General features: G+C 57.4%; 1 protein-coding gene across 2 annotated transcripts; it reads right to left on the reverse strand.

The window, feature by feature from the left end:
* Window positions 1–669: 669 nt before the first annotated feature.
* ELOVL1 (ELOVL fatty acid elongase 1) lies at window positions 670–11,764 on the reverse strand. 2 transcript variants are annotated; one of them, XM_027462452.3, is made up of 8 exons: window positions 11,697–11,764; window positions 4,236–4,306; window positions 3,660–3,850; window positions 3,412–3,492; window positions 3,188–3,244; window positions 2,792–2,897; window positions 2,500–2,636; window positions 670–2,116 (listed from the first exon to the last, which is right to left on the reverse strand). In XM_027462452.3, the coding sequence occupies exons 2-8, from the start codon at window positions 4,288–4,290 to the stop codon at window positions 1,862–1,864; spliced, it is 882 nt and encodes a 293-aa protein (XP_027318253.2). In that variant the 5' UTR covers window positions 4,291–4,306; window positions 11,697–11,764; the 3' UTR covers window positions 670–1,861. The 2 variants fall into 2 exon arrangements, with proteins under 2 accessions (XP_027318253.2, XP_038038776.1); XM_038182848.2 differs by lacking the exon at window positions 11,697–11,764 and adding an exon at window positions 9,857–9,985.
* Window positions 11,765–19,539: the final 7,775 nt, after the last annotated feature.

Raw genomic sequence — 19,539 nt, forward strand, 5'->3', positions numbered from 1 at the left:
CCACCTCACCCCACAGCTGTGAATCAGCACCGAGGCCTGCCCCACTCCTCACCAGGTGATGGGGAAGGCAGCACTGGCAGCCTTGAAGAGAGGCAGGCTCTCAGCTGGTAGAGAAGAGCAGAACACAGCTGGGGGAGGATGCACCACTGCATCAGCAGCAAGCAGATGCACCCCACAGCCAGCCTGGGCTGCTTTCTGTACCACCCCACACTGCCATGGCACTTTATGGATGGAAGGTCCTTCAGCCTAAGCAGAGTGCCCATGCCTCTCCCTCCAGAAAGCAAGGGGCCAGGGTCCTGCTTTCCCATCGCCTGCATCCCCCCAGCTCCACACTTGGGGCCAGGACAGGATTTCTGAAAAGCAGCAGCTTCTCCTGGCCCTAGTCCCAGCCCGCACCCCTGCTCCACCCCAGCCATTCTTTCACAGGGTGGAGCCACTTTCACAACAGGAGCCCTGACACACTTCCTGCCCTCAGCACCACTCTACCAAAGCACTTGGAAACAATCTGCCATCTGCTTCATCAGCACCCTGCTATCACCCTCTCCCCCCAACACAAACCTGCTACACCAGCTGCTGCTCCCAGCCCTGCCTCCAACCGCACTGGGCAGGACCAAAGCACCTGGAACAGCTTCAGAGCACAGCAAGCCAGGAAAATAAGAGGACAGAGCCTTTTCTCCTTCTGTCTGTTTATTTATGATAGAAGAGCAGCCCAATCTGACTGGGCCTGGCTCCTTCACCTCATCCTCAAGGCCATTGTTACGGCTTTGGTTACAGCCAGAGCAGGTGATGGGCACCAGGCCCAAGAGAGCTGCTGCATTGCCCTGCAGAGTGGCAGAGGGCACCTTCACCCAGGCCCAGCAGGATGGATGGGGGCAAGAGGCGCTCGCTGTTACACCACAGCGGGGCACACTACTGCCATCCCCCACTGCCTCCACACCGGGACAGAGGGCTGGGCCCAACACGAGCCAAATTCTAGGGGCAATTATTGCTCAAGTCTCGAGTTTGCAGGAATGGAAGTTGTCCAATGCAAGATGAGCCCGGCCTCCCTCACTCTGAACAAGCCACCAGCTGCCCCCCTGCATCCTGCAGGCTGAGCACACGCTCAGCACCCAGCCCAGGCACAAAAAGGCAATGCAAGGCAACCTGGGCTTATGTGGCAGAGGCATTTCAGGCTGTCACCACCCCACTACGTACCAGGCACTGGGCATGTGTATTGTACTGGGCAGCTCCGGGCCCAAGTCCGGTACTGGCTGCCCCTACATTCTCCACAGCCACACCTGAGCACAGACACCAGGGCAGGACCCCCCACCTGGGCACACAGGGGCCAGAAGGGACACGCAGCACTGTGGCACGGAACAAGGTGGCACGAGGCATGGTAGAGCAGAGCAATCACACTGGAGCTGGCAGCAGCAAGCAGCCAGGGACAAGTCGGTTCATCCACACAGGCTCTGATGAGCCTGGGAAGAGGAGAGGGCACCAGGACAGGGACCAGTCTCTTCTTTTTGGTCCTACTCAGAAGGAAATGGCCTCCAGGCAGAAGGGCCAGATGCAGGCACTTGGGGGGAAGTTCCTTTGGAAAAACACTGGAATGGGACTGCAGCCCCACAGCTGTGATGCAGGCAGCTGCCTCTCTGCTCAGCAACAGCTACAAACAGCACGAGCCCTCCCAAGAGCAGGAGAAGTTGCCCATGGCTGCTCAGAGCAGAGGGGCCGGGCATGCAGACAGAGGACAGCAGGGCTGGGCACGGGGGTACGACAGTCTGTAGGCACTTGACTTGGCTAGTGGCACCCAGGAGCAGGGGAACAGGTCCCAGCTGCCTCTGCCCTGGGGCTCTCATTGGCTCTGGGAGGGCCTTGCCCTCTAGTTGGCTTTGACCTTGCCGTTGGTGACAGTGCCATTCTCATGGATGCTGCTACCGTTGTGCTGGGCTGCTTGCTGAGCCACCCTAGGCAACCGTTTGCCCTTGGTGTAGGACTGGTACCAGAAGTTGGAGAAGAGGATGAAGAAGATGGTCCCATAAATCCAGATAAGGTGGACGAAGATGGGGAACTGGTACTGGCAGCTGGGCATGAAGTAATACTGGGAGATGTGGACAGAGACGATCACGAACTGAGCCTGGGAATAAGGCAAAGGTGGGGACAAGTTATTCATGGGATCAGGGCCAGGGATCTCCCACCACAGATCTTTATAAGTGAAAGAAGAAGGCTCCTTGCCCACCCTACAGTACAGGTCAAGCATGATGAGAAGATGAGGAGCAGCCAGCAGCAGCTGGAAGAGACAGGGACGAGCCTCAAGGCAGTTTTTGCCTATCACCCTCCCAGCATGGCCCTGGGGCAGCAAGCTGAGCAGCACCCATGCCCTGTCAGAGGCTGCGATGGGGCAGAGCTGCTAGAAACCCAGGGTGAGAGGCTGTAGGAGAGACAGCTACAGCTCCTGGCTGCATCCAAGATATGTACATCAGAAGTGAGGGCACACACCCCACCCCACAGCAGACTCACCAGCTGGATGGCCGTGATGTGCTTCTTCCACCACAGGTACTTCTGGAAGGCAGGGCCTGCTGCTGAGAGCCCGTAGTAGAGGTACATGACAACGTGCACCATGGAATTGATCATGGCATGGAATGAGCCCATTCCCCCTGTTAGACAAGTTTACATTAGCATAAATCAATTATCCGCAGTAATCAGTACAAGCAGCTCCTAGGAGCCCAGCAGGGCCAAAAACCCTTCCCTGGTTAGCCGGTGCTAACCCCACCCTCCCCACAGCTGGGCACCCTGCCACCTTCCATCTTACCTGGTCCAAACTTGGCTCCCCACCACCAGCTCCAAGGCAGAACAGAGTGGTGGAAGAGGTGCAGGAATGTGACCTGTTCATTCTTCTTCCGCAGGACAAAGATGACCTGCAACAAGAGCCCAGCGCATCAGGGACCAGCACCCCCAGCAGCAGCCAGAGCAGGCTGCACCACGCATTCAGTGCTGCTCCATCCCCCCAGCTCACTGCCACCACAGCTTCCAGAGCTGTAGCACTCTGCAAGTGGCTTCTGCCATAGTCCCGTGACCTCCCTGGCAGTGACACCAGACAGAAGCACTGGCAGCCCAGATGGGAAGGGCTGAAGGAAGCACCTATTCCAAGTCCCCATCCAGCAAGCAGAGACCAAGCCTCCCCCCAGCACAGGGCCTGCCCACTCACCGTGTCTGTCAGCTCGATGAACTTGGAGAAGACAAACAGCCAAGCAACACTGACCATCTGCAACAGAAGAGGGTAACATGAGACCCATCTCAACCTGGACATGCAGCCCCATGGCCAAATGCTTCCATCTATCAGCCAGGTACTGAGTCAGCTGCCTCAGAGCAGAGGCAGGTAGCTGCGATCCTGCTGCCCTGACGTTTATCAGGAGAGGGAAGAGAACTCACCCTGAGGGCCTTGGGGTCCTGTGAGAAGTCCACAGGGTCACATCGCCAGGTGTACCCAGTGAGCCACCCTGCCATCAGGAACTGCAATGAGAGCATCATCAGGGCGAGGACCAACACATCTGCCACTGCATCTCCCCAGCCCTGCTCAGAAGGGCAGGGAACAGCCCAAAAGCTCCCCAGTACCCACGCAGCCTGCACAGAGTGCTTTATATACACGCACCAGGCAACGCCTGCTGCTGGCAACTCACCTCATAGACTATGTAGATCGAGAGTCCCACCAGGAAGAAGTTATATAGCACCATGAACTTCTTCAGGTTTAAAGGCTTCCTGTTTGCCATTAGCCGGGGACCCAAGGACAGTACAAAGTAGACATATCCCAGAAGGATGCCCATCACGAGGAACGGGGACTGCATCAGTGGGTAATCAGCAATGCGGGGGTCTGTGGAGAGCCACGGAGCAGAGCAGTGAGCATCCAGTCTGCTACACCAACATCACTCATGTAGAGTGGAGGCAAGGACACAGAAATCCTGTCCTAGGACAGGAGCGCAGGCAGGGGGCAGCCTGGTAACAGAGGCTGGAGAGCCCAACCAAACTGGGGAAGGAACAACCTGGAGCTGTGCTGCAGGAGGGCACAGGTGTCCCAACAGGCACCGAGGCAAGACACTGTCAGGCAGTCCCCAAAAATACAAAGCTGCATCTACACCAGGGCAGAGGCAGAAGGCAGCTAAACCCCGACTGCTTCAGGGCTAAACGTACATCCCCACAGCCGTGGCAGCAGAGCACGGGGCCACCTGCCCTGCAGCTGGGCAGAGCCAAACACCCACCTGCTTTCTTCATGAAGTCCTGATACATGGTCACGATCCCCTCAATCCCCTCCATGGTGGTGGCACTGTCTCTGTGGAGAGAGGAAGGCAAATGAGGCAGCTGCTCCAGGAGGGCAGCCTGCGGAGCACAGCCCTGCACAACAGGGCACTGTGAGCACAGCTCCTGAGTACCTGGGCAGCATCGCTTCCAGCCAGTTCTACACCAGCACCCGCTTTGCGTCAAGGCCATGTGCTCCCCATCCCTCACCCCTGAGCCTCACCCACCCTGCACACTGCTCTGCCTCACCCTGGCACAAGGTCACCAGGAGTGGTGCAGAGCTGTGCCTCCCACCCACTGGTTCCTGCCAGGGTAGCACCGTCGCATCACTGCCGGACCCACAGCACACGGAAGCAAAGCCAGTTAGTGCAGAACTAACAGAACAGCAGCTTGCTGGTCCCACAGGTCCTGGCTTCACAGCCAGGCACAAACAGCTCCGGACAAGTACTGCCATCCCATAACCCAGCACCTCAGGGGGTAGGCAAGTCCTACAAGGCAGTGACACCTCCCTCCCAGACAGGGGCAGTACCCCAGGCTGGGGATAAAGCCCCAGGAGAAGGCTGATGATCACAGGCACAAAGGCTGGCACCCTCCACACTCGCTCAGCCTTGCTAGGAGCACAGAGCAGCCCAGCCACAGCCTCCCAGAGCAACAGGCAGGGGAGTTTGGCACATCCTCACCCCAACCTCCCCTGCTCCCCCAGCCCAGAGGGCAGCAGGATGGAGGCAGTGCAGGCCCCAGCCCCTCCTGACCCTGCAGCAGGAGGCATTTTCCTGCAGGGCTGCTGCCAAGCAGACACTCGACCTGCCCCTCCAGGAAGGGGCACAGGAATTGCTTCCCAACCACTGGGTCCCCCTCCCAGCCTGCTCCAGAGGATTGCTGCTGCCACCACCAGGAAGCGTGCAGCTCCTGCCAGGCCGGCAGTGGGAGGCTGAGGCTGGAGCAACCTTCTGCCCAGCAAGGTCCCAGCTGGGAGCAGCCACCCACCCTGAGCTATCACCAGCATCTATCCTTCAGCCCGAGGACCCATGTGGTGCTGCCAGGCACCACCGCAGCATCGCTCAGAGGACAAGCACCCTCCCAGGGCACCGTGCAAGCCAACAGCAGAGCTGTCCTAGCCCGTGCCATCCCACAGACCCCACTCCTCTGCACCAGGCAGTGACACCCAGCTCCCTGCAACAGGGGCGGGGTGCAACACCTGCCCCTTCACCTCCATCCCCCAGTACTCACTGGCAGCGTCACCCTGATCTGAAGTATTTAAGGTCCCAGACACACGCAGCAGAAGCCCGAAGAAGGCAGCAGGAACTGGAGCACCCTGAGAGCCGCTCAGGCCCCAGCTGTGGACGGGCAGCACAGAGCTCCCCAGAGCTGCGGGCTTTACGCTGCGCTAATGGCAGCGAGCAAGCTCCAGACCTGTCTGTCGGGTTGCAGCTTTCGGCCACGACACCCAGCTACACCTTTATTTGCTAGATTGAGGAGCCCTCAAGAGCCAGTTCCCAGCACCGGTGCCGGACTGCTCAAGCTGTATTTATCTTATCAAGCCAGTGAGTCAGTCTTACTACAGGGCCGGGGCAGAGACACGTCTGGGGTGGAACAGGAGCCTATTTTGGGCAGGCTGGGATGGGGAGATAGTATCAGTCACCTACAGACCTACATCTTGCACTGCAGAGGGACAGTGCTCAGGCACCACGGGTCCCTCTGCACCCGATGCCAGCAAGGCTCCGGCACCACCCAGGACCCCAGCTCAGAGCAGCTCAGGGGTCCCAGGGTGGTCCAGACCCGGGTCAGAGGGCTCGCTGCAGTTTGGCCCTGGCAGACCGAGGGAAGGCCTGCCCTGAACACGGGCTCTGGGCAGGCACCAGGACCTCTACCAGGGCACAGCTACGCTTTAGACCCTTATGAGAGGGATTTGAGCTTCCCCACAGCTCTGTTAGGCAGAACAACATCCTGCTGCACTCAGCTACCAGCAGCCACCTCTGCAGGGCCTCCCCAAGGTCCCCGGGTCTCCACAAGACCTGGTATCCACCCTGGCACACTGCATGGTCCTGCAGCAGGCAGAGACCAAAGCCCACCTCACAAATATCTCAGCCACCTCCATCTCCTGCGGGGCAGCCCCTGCCCTTGTGCAGCTGCAGAGGGGCAGTGGCAGAGCAGCCCCAGGCATTACCTTCCACCACGCAGGAGGATGCCAAGTGCACTGGCCAGCCTGGGGCACAAGGGCTCCATGGCAGCCTTCCTGCTGCAGGCAGGGGTTTTCCAGCACATCTCCAGGCCCCTCAGCTCACCCCTGCCATTTCCTCTGCACGTTGAGGGGATCACTGTTCCGCCAGGCACCTGCTCTTACATGCTGCACCACACATCACAATGCAGGTTACAGCTCCCTGCTTGGTGCCTGCCCCCTCAGAAGAGGAGAAACTCTCCTCAGACTCCTCCAGGACCTGAGCCTCTTGTGCAAGAGATTGGGAGGAGATGGGGGAACCCAGAGATGAGCCTTGATTAGCTGAAGAGAAATTAAGCAAACAGGTTCAAGCATCCCAAAGCACCTTGGGGCCCAAACACACCCCACACAGTATCTGTAGGCCTTGCAACACACCTGCACCTCTCATCAATAGGGTGTCACTGCCCTCCCAGGGGAAAGTTCCAGCTGTGGGCCACATTCTGCCCCAATAACCAACGCTGAGCACCTGATACCCACACTACACAGTTTGTCCACCACAGCCTTCCAAACGAGCTGTGCAGCTCATTCGTGCTACTTCAGCAAGAAGCCAGCCCCTCTGACAAGCCCCAGCAGCCCAGGAGCAGCCAGACCCCAGCACTGACAGCCCCAGCTCAGCCCACTCCCCCGGGCAGAGGCACGCTATCTGCACGCAGCAGCCCCGGCCCTCCCGCCCCATCAGCATTCAGGCTGGGGACCAGCCCTGTAATAAGGGAGGAGGAAGCCACCCCAACTCCCCGCTGCTTAATTACAGACCCCAGAGCCGTCTGGCCGCAGGGAGGGCTGGCACCATGTCCTCACTCAGCTGGCTGGGGCAGGTCCGGCCCCACGGGGCTCCGGGGGAGCAGCAGCCCTCAGAGGTCAGAAGATAAGCGGCAGGACAGAGGCTGTGCCAGCCCTCCTCAGCCCTGGCCTGCAAGCTGGCAGCGAGGCTTGCTGCTCCAGGGAAGGCCTCCGCCGAGCTCACCCTGCCCAGCTCCATCACAGCAGCTTTCATTCACAGCCAGCCCCTGCCCCACCTCCCTGAGCTCCAGAAACCCACCGGGGAGCCAGCGGTGCCCCCACAGCTCCAGGCACTCGGGGGACACTCCCCAGCAGGGAGAGATCTGCTGGGGGCAGCTGAATGGGATGGGTCAACCCCGAACAGTCTGGGGGCTCCAGAGCCACTGCAGACAGGGCTGTATGCAACACCAAGGCTGCCACCTCCAGATGTCACCAAGAGCTGTCACAGCTCCAGGAGAAGCTCCCCTTAGCTTACAGGGACAAGCCCCAGCCCCTGCCATGCAGCAGCTCTCGCAAGAGCTGCGGCTGGGCCGGAGCTGGGCACCGCTCCTGGCAGCGCTGCTCCCAGTGCGGGAGGTGACCTGTCTGGAGCAGAGCAGTTTCTCCATCAGAGCAGGTGGGTGTTAATAGCACACCACTATCTCAGGCAGCAGCTGCGAAACCCTCAGGCCTTTGGATGGCATCCTACAGAGATTACGTCCTCCCCTTCGCAAGCTCGCTGGAAGGAAGAGCAAGAAGAGACTCCCAGATCAGCAGGCGAGCCCTGCACACTCTGTGCAGCCACTGCATCCCCCCGCAAGCTTACAGGGGAAGGAACAAGCTCACCACAGTAGGATCAGGTAACCTCATACAAAACCAAGCAGGTAATGGGTACGGAGGGCCCAGAAGAACGCAGCTCACAGGGAGAGGACTGCACCCAAGCACAAGCAGTGTTTTGCCACAAACAGCATCCCCAGGCTGCTCAGGGAGGCTGCTGGAATGGGCTCACTCCTGGTCACGTCCAGCACTGTGCCAGCACGCTCAGGGAGCTGCTGTCAGCACAGGCAGGAGCTGCCAGGGAAAGTGGATACTGGGGGGAAGCCTGGCAGAACAAGGAACAAGGCACTGATGAAGTGAAGGAATAAAGAAACAGGGCCAGGCACCTACAGAAGTAGAACCAACATCTCCCCAAGCTGGAGAGCGACCTGTGCTCACTGCAGTAGCACCAGGGGAGGAGGTGGAGGCAGCCTCACAGTGATGGTGGCAGCCCCACATGGCGCCTGGGAAAGGGCCCCTAGGGAGGGCAGGATTAAGCTGTAACAGAGAACTCAGGGATCAGCCCTGCTTGGTCTAACCCTGACGCCAGCCACTAGAAATAACTCAAGTCTTCCAGAGCCCTCCAGCAGAGGGGATCACCCCAACCTGTATGTGGGACAGCACCAGAGCACCCAGCTGTGGTTTTATCAGGCAAACTCCTCACAACAGGCTTCAAACCCGTTCCCACAGCAGTGTCTGTATCTTCACCTGGTGATCAGCCTGCCGTCCCAGCCAGGCCTGGGCATTAACTGGACAGACTAACACAAATGGACATGAGACATCTACAAAGCGAGAGGCAGAAAGGAGCCCCCTGAACTCCCTCCAACAGCTCTGACCGCTCAAGAAGCCTGAGTACAGACTCAGAGCCACTTCTCATCGAGACAAGGGGACGCTGCCTAGATATCACCACACCAGCAGCTTCAGGCCTCCCTGCCCTCTGCACCAAGCAGGCAGCGGTCACACAACCACCTTCAGACAGGTTGTGTTTGCTGGCAATACAAGAGGTGCCAGAGACTCCAGCGGCAGCAGAGCTGCACCACAGATAGCTCAGGGTTCATTCAGCCCTCCACAGAGGCACCTCATAGCATTAGGCCTAGTTATCTCCACAGGTGTAGGGGAAAGATCAGGGCTATTGCTTCTCCCACTGCGAGGGGGAAGCCTCTCAGGATTAAGCAGCAGCAGCATGGGATCCAACTCAGTTTTCCCAGAACAAGCTGCTAACAAACCATGAGCAAGGAGGTAACTGGCACAAGGTTCGCAGGCTGAGAGCACCCCTTGCAGCAAAGCTGGAGAACGTGCTGCCGCTGTGACGCTCATCACCCTGATCCATCCCACGCAGGAAGGATCAAGCCGAAATTAAGCAGACTGAGGCACCAAGGAAGACTCCAGAGCCATCAGAGCCGGTTGCTATCTCCACCAGCCCCAAGCTACTGAGGTCCCCGGCTGAGGTGTGGAGCTGGCTGTGACTGCAGCAGCCTGTCATCTGGGCAGCAGCAGCCCCACAGCTCCTGCGGGGACGAGCCCTGGCTCCTGGGGCCCAGCTCCTCCCTGCAGGAGCTCAGGCTGCCTCACCTGTTGGACGGGCAGGAACCAGACTTTCCAGCCCAAGTCCTCCCACCATCTGACAACCAGCAGGGCGCACACTGCACAAACCCAATACAAAACACAGAAACGCAGGAGAGATCTCCCAGGCTGTCACAGGCTGCCGATACCGCCTGGGAGTGCCTGCTGAAGGACCTCAGCCCAAGAGCTGCCTGCGCTGCAGCCCCAGCAGAGAAGGGAGGCACCCACCTTCACCCACAGCAGCAGGCAGGCAGTCACGCAGCAATGCAAGGAAGGCAGCTTCATAGTGTCCCGGATACACAAAGCTTTTCTCCACCAGGAAAAGCTGCAGACACCATGCACCTTGAATAAACTCACTCGTTTTCACCTATAAAACAGGCTTCAAGACACCTCTGGGTCAGAATGAGTTTTGCTCCCCTCCCTCCCCAGCTTCACCAGGGCTCCTTTATCATGCTCCTGTCCCAGAGGGCCATACACCCCCCGCATATCTAACAGAACTTCAGGAAACAGAAGTGAGACTACTACACCAGGAAGGACCACAGGGGCCCAGGCTGCGTGGGTGGCATGGCTTAACCCCTACAGCAAGATGCAGCAAGAGGCTGCTGCAACAGCTGGCACAGAGCTGCTTCTCAGAGGAACAGGCTGTCATCAGCAGCAAACACCCAGGAGCTGAAGGGGCTTCCCTGGAAGGAGATGAGGACACAGCAGCCTCAGTTGAGCCCCAAGGGCTCAGCCAACTGTTTGACTCTTTAAACCATCCTTAAGAAGCTGCCCAGCAGGTCTGGTGGGAAGGTCAGCTACATCCAGCTAGGAATCTGCCCTGGCTGCATTCTGGCAGGAGAGAAGGTGGACAGCACCTTGGGGTTTGGACAGCTGCCACTGGGGCAGCACAGCAGGATGGATGCACTGCTACATGGCAATTGAGTGGATGAGATGCTCCAAAGGAATGCAGCAGCAGTGAAAGCAGCCTGTGTGATCCCACACCATCCACTGAACCGGTGAGCCTCCAGCTGGGATAGGAAGGGGCAGTCCCCTCACTTCTTCCTGCCCTTAGGACTCCAGAACCAAGGCAGAAAGTCACAGGGACAGCATCAGGCAGCCCCTCTGTGCTGCCCCAAGTACAGCTGTGGGAAGCAGCCCACACACTGATGTCCAGTCTGCTTCCCTACCTGTTGCAATGCCCTTTGGTTATGCTGCCCCATTAGGCACTGTGAGATCAGAGCAGCAGCTTCCCTGGCTGCCCTCGCACAGGACCCAGAGGCAGAGCCCAGCACCACCTACAGCAGGCCAGATGAGCGCCTGGCCACGTCCATCACACCAGCAGCCACAGCCCCATGTGTGAACCCACCAGCAGCAGCACTGCAGCCCCCAGGAGGCTGACAGGACCCTCCCTGCCGCTGGCACGCCGGGGCGGGCGGCCGAGCACCTACAGCAGCCGGCGCTCAAAGCCAACATTGTGCTGCCAGCCGCGGGGGAGGCCTGGCAGTGCCATGCTGCCCGAGGAAGGCCGGGGCACCTCTCAATGGCACATTGATGCTGGCGGCCGGGGGACGGGGCCGGCGGAGGCCGCTCTCGCCCAGCACCCGGCCGGGGGCAGCCCCAGCCCCGCCGACACCGGGCGGGGACAGCCCAGCCCCCCCCGGCCCCCCCCGCCCCGCAGCGGGCGGCGCCGGGGCCCCGCGGCGGGGCGGGGAGAGGCCGGGCCCGGCCGGGGCCTAGCGCGGCCGCCCCGAGCCCCGGAAGCGCGGAGGCCGCCGGCCCGGGGGCAGTCCCTGAGGGCTGTGGGGGGGGACCCGAGGCCCGGCGCCCCCAGCCCGGCGCGGGGCGGACGCTGTCACCCCGCGGCCGTGCCCTCCCTGGGGCGGGGACAGCCGCACCCCGCGGCCCCGCCACCTGCCCGGCGGCCCCGCGGGGTGACGGCGGCGCCCGGCCCGCGCAGCGCCTCCACGCCGGGACGGGCGGACGCTGCCCAGAGCCGCCCCCCCCCCCCGCCGATCCCGCCCCGCTCCCCCCGTCCCCAGCCCCGCTGCCCCCACGTGCGCGCGGCGCCTCCGCCGCCCTCACTCACCGCCGGCCGCACCCCGCTCTGCCGCCGCCACGGCCGCCCCGCGCTTAAATAGCCCCGCCCTGCCCCCTTCGCCGCCGCGGATTGGTTCTCAGAGGGAAGCTCCGCCTTTTAGGGCGGGGCTTTCCTCTCCTCCGGCCAATCGGCGGCGGAGCCGCAGCCCGCCCGTGTGGTGGCCACGCCCACGCCGGCAGCACCTCAGGGCTGGGGCTGCGCGGGGAGCTGAGGGGCTTGGGGGGGTCCTTTGCGGGGGGGGGGGGGGGGAGTGGGTTTTGGGGCTGTTTGGGGTGATTTGGAGCGGCGAGGCAGCCCCCTGCGGAGGCCGAGGGGCAGCAGCGAGAGCTGCCGGCAGCTAAAGCGGGGGGTGAATGTAACAGTGCGCTGTCCGAGCGTACCTCCAGTGGCACCTCACGCAGCACCCCCAGGGTGCGCCGCCCCCACAGGGGCCGCCATGGCGGGCAGGGACCCGACACCGCAGCCTGCAGCCAGCACAGCGCCCACGGCACCCACAGCACCCACACAGTGTGCACCTGCAGCAGAGCCCGGTGTTCACTCACTGTTTTAGGAGGGCTCTTCCAGTCAGGCTTTAGGGAAGCATCCAGCTCCCGCTGCCACCTGCGCTCCTGGCTGCTCCTCCAGTGACACCACAACGCTGAGCGCTGGGGAGCACAGGGCAGGAGGCCTCAAAGACATCGAGTCTGGCTGCCTTGCCTCGCCTCGTCGTGTGTTGTCCTCACAGGCTTATCAGGCTTCATCTATAAAAGTGTCTGGGCTTGGGCTCGCGCTCTGATCTGAAGGCAGTTTCAGAATTCATTCTTCTAATTGTTAGGAATCATCTTCTCCTTTCCAGCTTAAATTGATTCACGGCCAGTTAATATCCATTTGTTCCTGTGCCAGCGCTGTCTTTTATCTCACACAGGGCCTCACCTGGGTATTTGTGCTCCAGTGTGTTTGTAGGCAGCAATCACCTCCCTCTCGGCCATTTCACGGAAGTCTGAACAAGCTTTTCCAGCATCCTCTTGCTAGCCAGCCTGCCTGTGCTCCTGCTGCCTGGCAGTGCTTCTGGCCACGCTGCTGTTCAAATTACCTCTCCTGAAGGTGGGTGACCAGACGTGGTGGCACGCTTGGTGCTCGCCTGGTGAGAATTCCCCATTTGGACAGACCAGGGCTGCACTTGTAACTGTGCTCCAGGTGCTTGCAGCTCACAAAATCGCAATACTGAAGTACAGAATTGCACTCATGGTGACTTTCACACCTTTTACATGTTCCTTTCCTGCAGTGCCGATGCCTCACAACACTGGATCCCAGCAGATTTCATCCAAATACTCCTAATATTTTTAGGAGATGGTCCTTAAGGAAATTAATTTACAAGGACATCCACAAAGTACCTCAGCAGTAACCTTCAGCGTGTCCTGATATGCTCCCTTTCACCAGGCTCTGCTTTCATCTTGACCTTAACCACTCCTTCCCACATGAAATTCCTGTGCTCACCTCTGCCCCCACCACCTATCTACCAAGGTTTCTCTTGTATCAGCTGCTTCCCTGCAGCCTATACAGGGCCAATTACTTTGCAGAAAGGTTAGTCAGACATAATAGACCATATTTTATCCCACTTTCCATTTCCTGTCAGTGTGCTGAGTTACTCTTTAATTGAATGCTAACATCAGTCTGGCAGGCCTGCAGCTGTCTGGATCACTTTTTCTCCCCTGTTAAGTATAGGGATCAATCTTGTTTGTTCTGTTCACCTTTTATTTTATTTTATATTTTTGTTAGCTTGTCCTCCTTTTAATTTGAACCATCAATCTTTTAGTTGCTTCTTGGTCCAGTTAAGTGGAAATCGTGTTGTGTTGTTTGTCATGAAATGAGGCATCACCAGCAGATTCCTTCCCATTCCCTACCAGATACTTTTCAGCCTTGTATCCCACATCTCAGAGCTTTCTCCAAGCATTCCTTCTCTCCTCTGGATCCACCCTTGCTGGCAGGCTTGTCAGGCTCTAACAATGAGCCCCAAATTGCACAGCCCAGCCTCTTCCTGCTGGTGGAATAAATTTCCAGGTCACTGTCTTCTGCTCTGAATTAAATTCCTTTCTCCTCTCTCTCAGTCCTGTAGTTCCCGGTTGCGTCTGCTGTCTCCACCATTATTCCTGTGGGGTATTTGCTCTTTTCCTTGCTTCCTCATCTTCTGTTTGTGCCGTCAGCTCTCCAACACAGCAAATGTATTTCTTCATTTGATTTCTCCTCTATTAGTTGTGTTTGTTTGTTTGTTTGTTTCCTTTTCATGGTCATTTGCTTAATGGGTTTCCCTTGTCTGCGTGTCATTTGCACTTCTCATGCTCTATGGGTGTCTGCAGTTCCTTGGAGTCCCTCTCCCACCATGTCCCCGAAACTGCACCAGCCGGGGCAGGAGCTTCAGGAGGTGCAAGGACCCATGTCCACCAGAGCACTACTGGGGGGATGTAGAGCCCCCTCCTAACCCTTAGGGTCAGGTCTCCAGCAAGGACTTGGTTAATCTGCTGTGTGTTGTGGAGCTCCTGCCTTCTGGCATCTTTGGGAGCGGGGTAGCTTGAACACAGAGAGCAAAGAAAATCCCTCAAAAACTGGGGGAGGTGAGGATGAAGGAGGCAAAGCCACAGAGTGACACAGCCTGTCGTGCACAGGCTGATATTCCTGGAGTGTCTGGAGAGACACTTTTATAAATGGATAATCTGCTTTGATCTGGAACCCTGCCTGCACGGAGAGAGGCTGTTAGCAGCCAGCCGAGCGTGTCCCTGGCAGCAGCCGGGACTGCGAACCAGAGAGGATCATGTCGCACGTGTGCAACCACTCCTGCGGCGGGCAAAGCCCTGCGGGTCATTAACTCTTCACCTGCAATTCAAGAAACAACCTGGCTGTCGTGCAGCAGCATGGGCTGCGTACAGCCTGGCTGAGGCACACCGGGCACTGGCTCTGGGGAATTTGGGCTTCTTCCTCCATCACTCATCTGGGAGAATGGCACGACACTGGTTTTAGTGAGGGACTGCTGATCCTTCTCAGCATGGGAATCCATTCAGGTGGCCATGGGTGTGAGTCTCTGCACTCTGCCTTTCTGTTTTGCCACCCCCCGGTTGTTACCTTCACTCTCGCACAGCCAGATGTGGCTCTCCTTCTCCTCGTTGCCTCCTCTTGGTGCAAAAAGCAGGTGTGCGCTAATGGAACTTGCTGAAGGCGCAAGGCTGGAGGTATTCAGCACAGAGGATTATCGGACTATCAGATGGGAAGGTCTGGAGGAACTGAGCAATAAAATAGGAATGAAGTTCAATGAGGGGTTATGACCTTAGGGATTAGTGACAATAATTTCATCTGTATGTGATGAGAGATGCCGGTGCGGTTTCTCAGTGGGAGAAACAGCAAAGTCTCTCAGCTTTTCTGCTCCTGCCAGTCTGGGAAAATGGCTTGGAGTCACCCTGCAGCTGGGGGATATGTGGGGCGTGAGCCCCTCCAGGCGCTAAGATCAGTCAATGTTCTCCATTAACAGCTTTTCAGTTTTTACTGCAGAGGTAGAAATTCTCAAGATCTTGGATTTCTAAGAACCTAAAGTATCTTCTAGCTCATGTCTGATTTATATAATACATTTATATTTTCTTATCATTTACTGAATTTATAGCTGTGATATTTTTTTTTAATACTCAAAACTTGAATCATGAGTTTCTTGTTGGCAAAAACATTGACATTATTCAACTCAAAAAATCTAAAAGATAATAGATAAGATGCATTAAGTGAAAAGTAAGCATAGCTACTCTTGGCTCTCTAATTCTTCTGTGACTTTTGACACACATAATTAGCAAATTCACGTACCTAATTGGGGATTGAAAAGATGATGTCCAGGTTCCCCCTATCTTTTTCTTTTTAATCCTGAAAAGCCAGGGATTATGCATGCAGTCAGATATGCATGTAAATTGTCTCTGTAATGTGGTTTAACCCTTCTCCCTTTTTCCTGAGGTTGGATCCTAAAGAACTATCAGTCATGTATCATTGCTGCACACTTTCTCTATAACTTCAAGAGGAGAAATGAGAAGCTGATCATGTTGAGAGCCCCAAAGAGATGCTCCTACATCACCTGTCTACTACTGAAAGAATAAAGCAGGGCTTTCGTAGTCACTAAAAGTGGAGATATACGCACTGCTTGGAGCCTGAAAGACTACAAAATGCCACAATGCCCACTCACGGTTTCGACAGCCGAGGATGGGCAGATAGGCTGTGTGCAGTGCGCATGCATGGCTGAGACGCTGCCTCCTTCCAGGGCTGTTATCAGCATGAAGTGACTCATCTCTACAAACCTGCCTCTCTTCGTGCTGATCACATCACCCTGGCAGTAAAGGCCCATTACCCCAGCACTGTCAGCACTGCACTCTTCCCTTTGGCCAGAGGAATGAAATGCCATCAGCCTCAGCATCCCAAGTGCCTGGAAGCCCCTCGAGCTATCGGGACACAGCTCATGCCGTTCCTGGAGGCAGCAGCCACGAAATGACCCCGCTCAGATCCCAGCTGTGGCACGGCGCTGTCGTTTCCCTTTAAAACATCACCTGGAACAAGGTGTCCTGTGAGACAAAAGCAAAGCTTGTGGGCACTGTGGTGGCTGAGCTCGGGTGCTTTGATAGCAGACTTTCACCCTGCTGTGCTTAATTGCTGAACTTTGCCTGCCGGCCGGGTGGGCAACATGCATGACTGCGGTTTCCTGCCATGACGGGAGCTGTTTATCAGCTGCATAAAAGCCAGCAGCCTCGCTGGCGTGAGCCCTGACACCCCAATCACAGGCTGCCAACATGACTCCAGCAATACGTGACACCCTGGGACCCTCTAAGGACATGCCAGAAGCTGCCAGACCTGCTAAAACATCCCCTTCTTCTTCTTTGCCAGTGCCAACCTTCACACGTGTCCACCTGCGGCAGGAAACCACAGCAGCTCTCTGAGCTCTGCCCCCAGTAGGAACCAAAAAACGGCCCCGTCGCAGGGAGCTTCCAAAGCTGCCTCACGGGCACGTGGTCAGGAAGAGAGAAAATGCAGGTGATGGGAAAGCCCCGGCCGTGCTCATCCCCAGCATCTCCCTCTCTCGCTGAAGCCATCTCATTTGGGCTCTGCGATTTAGAGCCCGCAGCAGTGGATGGGCTCCAGCAACCCGTCCCAGACTGCCTGGAGCCTGGGAGCTGCTCCTCAAAGCCCGGCCACTTCTCCACTCCCAACGGGTGGTTGGGGATATGGGCTGATGTGGTGACTGCCACCCCTAACCATGCTCCAGGGCTGCCCTCCCAGCGCGTGCTGCAGCATCGCCATGGAATGAGTGAAACCAGAAGAAAAACACCTCCCAGGTGCCCTCAGCTGTGCCGGGGCTTTTCCTGGGAAGCCTTTGCCTTTACCTGCAGTGAGCACAGCCTCGTGCGGAGGCTGGCTGGCCCCACAGGGGTGCTGGGTGCTGCACCTCGGCCGTGGGGCTGCAGGCAGGCACTGCTGCAAGCTGCCAGGCATTGGGCTGAGCGCGCTGCTGCTCGCTCTGCAGGGACTAAGCCACAGAAAGGACATTGTCAGAACGGGGGATTGTTCTGGGAGAACAGGCCGCACAAAGAGGGATTGTTTTGCTGTGAAATGAGGCCGTGTTTGAGCTCCAGCCCGCGATGGGCTTTGCCTGCCTGTCCAGGCTGCAGCCTGGTGGGGGACGCTGCCTGCTCCCCGCTGGCTGCTGTCCCCCCCAGCCCTCCTGGCATCTTCTCTGCTTCTGGTGTTCTCCCCTGGTGCAGTCAGTGGCACAGCACATCCCTCAAGATCCACGATGGGAGATGAGGAAAAGCAAATTGAGAAAAAGAGAGTCCATGGCGGGTCCTGGGCTCCCACACCTGCCTGGCAGGGCCCAGGGGCACAGGGACAGAGGAGAGCAGCAGCAGGGCAGCTCCCACTGTGAGGGGCTGCAGTGTTTCTCCCAGATAGCTGGCAGCAACCGTCCTCCCTTGAAGGGACAGTTATAACCAGGAGGGAAACAGAGATACGCAGTAAACTGCTCCAAGATAGTGGGCAGAGAACATAGCAGCCTCCTGTTTGCAAATGCTCATCTCTCCAAAAAAGTCTTGCTCCTGGCAAACATCACAGGCTTCCTCGGGTGCCCTCCTGCCTGCACAGTGCGTGGGGACAAGCATTTTGTACTCGATCTCAGGAAAGACACCAAGCAAAGGGCATGAAAATGGAAAGGAGAGGGGTCTGCATGTTCAAAACATGGGTTGGAGCACAGCCACGAGGTCTATTCCTATATTTTGGCATTCCCTTAGCCTGGCAGTAGGCATTGCAGGGACAGGTCTGGGAGCAGATCAGCAACATCCTGGGAACACGGCAGCTTCAGCAAGGAAATGACACCCATCACGCAGCAGTGGTGCCCCTTTGGCCCCCAAATTGGCCCGTGAACACTCGATGAGAAAAGTTCAGAATTACAGTGGGACACAGTCCTTGCTCAGAAGAAATGGAGCTGCCATGCCACAAAGCACAGCAGGGCCTTAGCACCACCTCCGATCTGCAGAAGCTGCTGGGACGTGGAGGCAGCAGAGGAAGAAGCCTCACAGAGAACCTGCAAAGCAGGGACAGGATCAGAGCAGCCCGGACAAGAGAGCCGCTGCAGGAACCAGCTCCTGATCCCCTGACTTTGGAAAGTATGTGTCTCCGTCAGAAAAATACACACAGTAATTTCCTTTCTTAAAAACAAAACAAAAACCACATTGACACACGGACAAAAAAAGACAAACGCTTCTCCTTCCAGGAGGCCAGCCAACAGAATTTGCGTAGGCCTTCGGCATTCCCTCGTGTGCAGGGTTGCCCCCGAATGTTTTGCAGAAGGTTTTTATTAATATCTGAGTGCAGGTTTCCACCAAGGCGACGTTCATGGATCCAGTGTCGTAAGGGCAATAAATACACTGTGGGATCACATCAGGCTGAACTATTCTTACGGCACGTATTACAAATATTTCCAAATATCCTCCTCCAGAGCATGCTTTTACCTCTACAGCGTCTATGTGAGGCACAAAGAGGTAACATTTACCTCCGAGGTAGATGAAGATTTATTGTGCTGGGTTGAAAGGCTCTGGGGGATTTTCCCAAAGTGCCCCTATATTCATTTTTAGACACCGGCTGTCACTTGGACAGGACCTGGCTCTCCTGGGGCCACCAAGCTCACAGGGGGTTCCTGCTTCCACCTCTGCAATTTTCCTCAGTTTGTGTGTTTGGCTTACGAGCAGTTTTTGAACTTTTTGCTTTCCAGTTTGTTTTGCTGCCGTGTCCATGTGTTTGTGCCTCTGTGGACTGCAGGTGAAGCTGCTTTGAGGATGATGCAGATGCAAAACTTGGCTCATTGCATCCTGGCAGCACACACCCCATTGTCTGTCCTAGTGAGAAAGCACTCAGGCTCCCTCAGCCCAACCAGCAGAAACCTCCAGTCCCACAGACAGCGGGTCCCTGCCTTGGCTCCGTATGGAGAGTAAAGACCTGCAAAGGCTCCCTTCCCTCGGCCGTCCCGCTGGCCTTTTCAGTCACATCTCCGCTACCCTTACGTACCTCACCTTTTCCATAAAAAGACCTGCAGGTTACAAACCAAACACCAAAACCCGTCTGTGTTTTCTTTTTTAATGAAAACAAGACACCTGCGGGCACATCTCCGCCTGGGGACGTGCCAGGAGAACAAACACACAGCAGATGTCAGCCGTGCTGCTCGGTGCATGCAGAGAGGATGCACCTTGGGAAGTGGAGGCACCCTGCCAAGCCTCCCAAAACTCCTCCAAACCTCCCCAAACCTCTCCAAACTGGAGGAGCAGCCCAGGGCAGCAGCAGGACAGGC

The sequence above is a fragment of the Anas platyrhynchos genome, chromosome 8 (assembly GCF_047663525.1).
Source record: "Anas platyrhynchos isolate ZD024472 breed Pekin duck chromosome 8, IASCAAS_PekinDuck_T2T, whole genome shotgun sequence".
In the NCBI taxonomy this organism is placed as follows: Eukaryota; Metazoa; Chordata; class Aves; order Anseriformes; family Anatidae; genus Anas; species Anas platyrhynchos.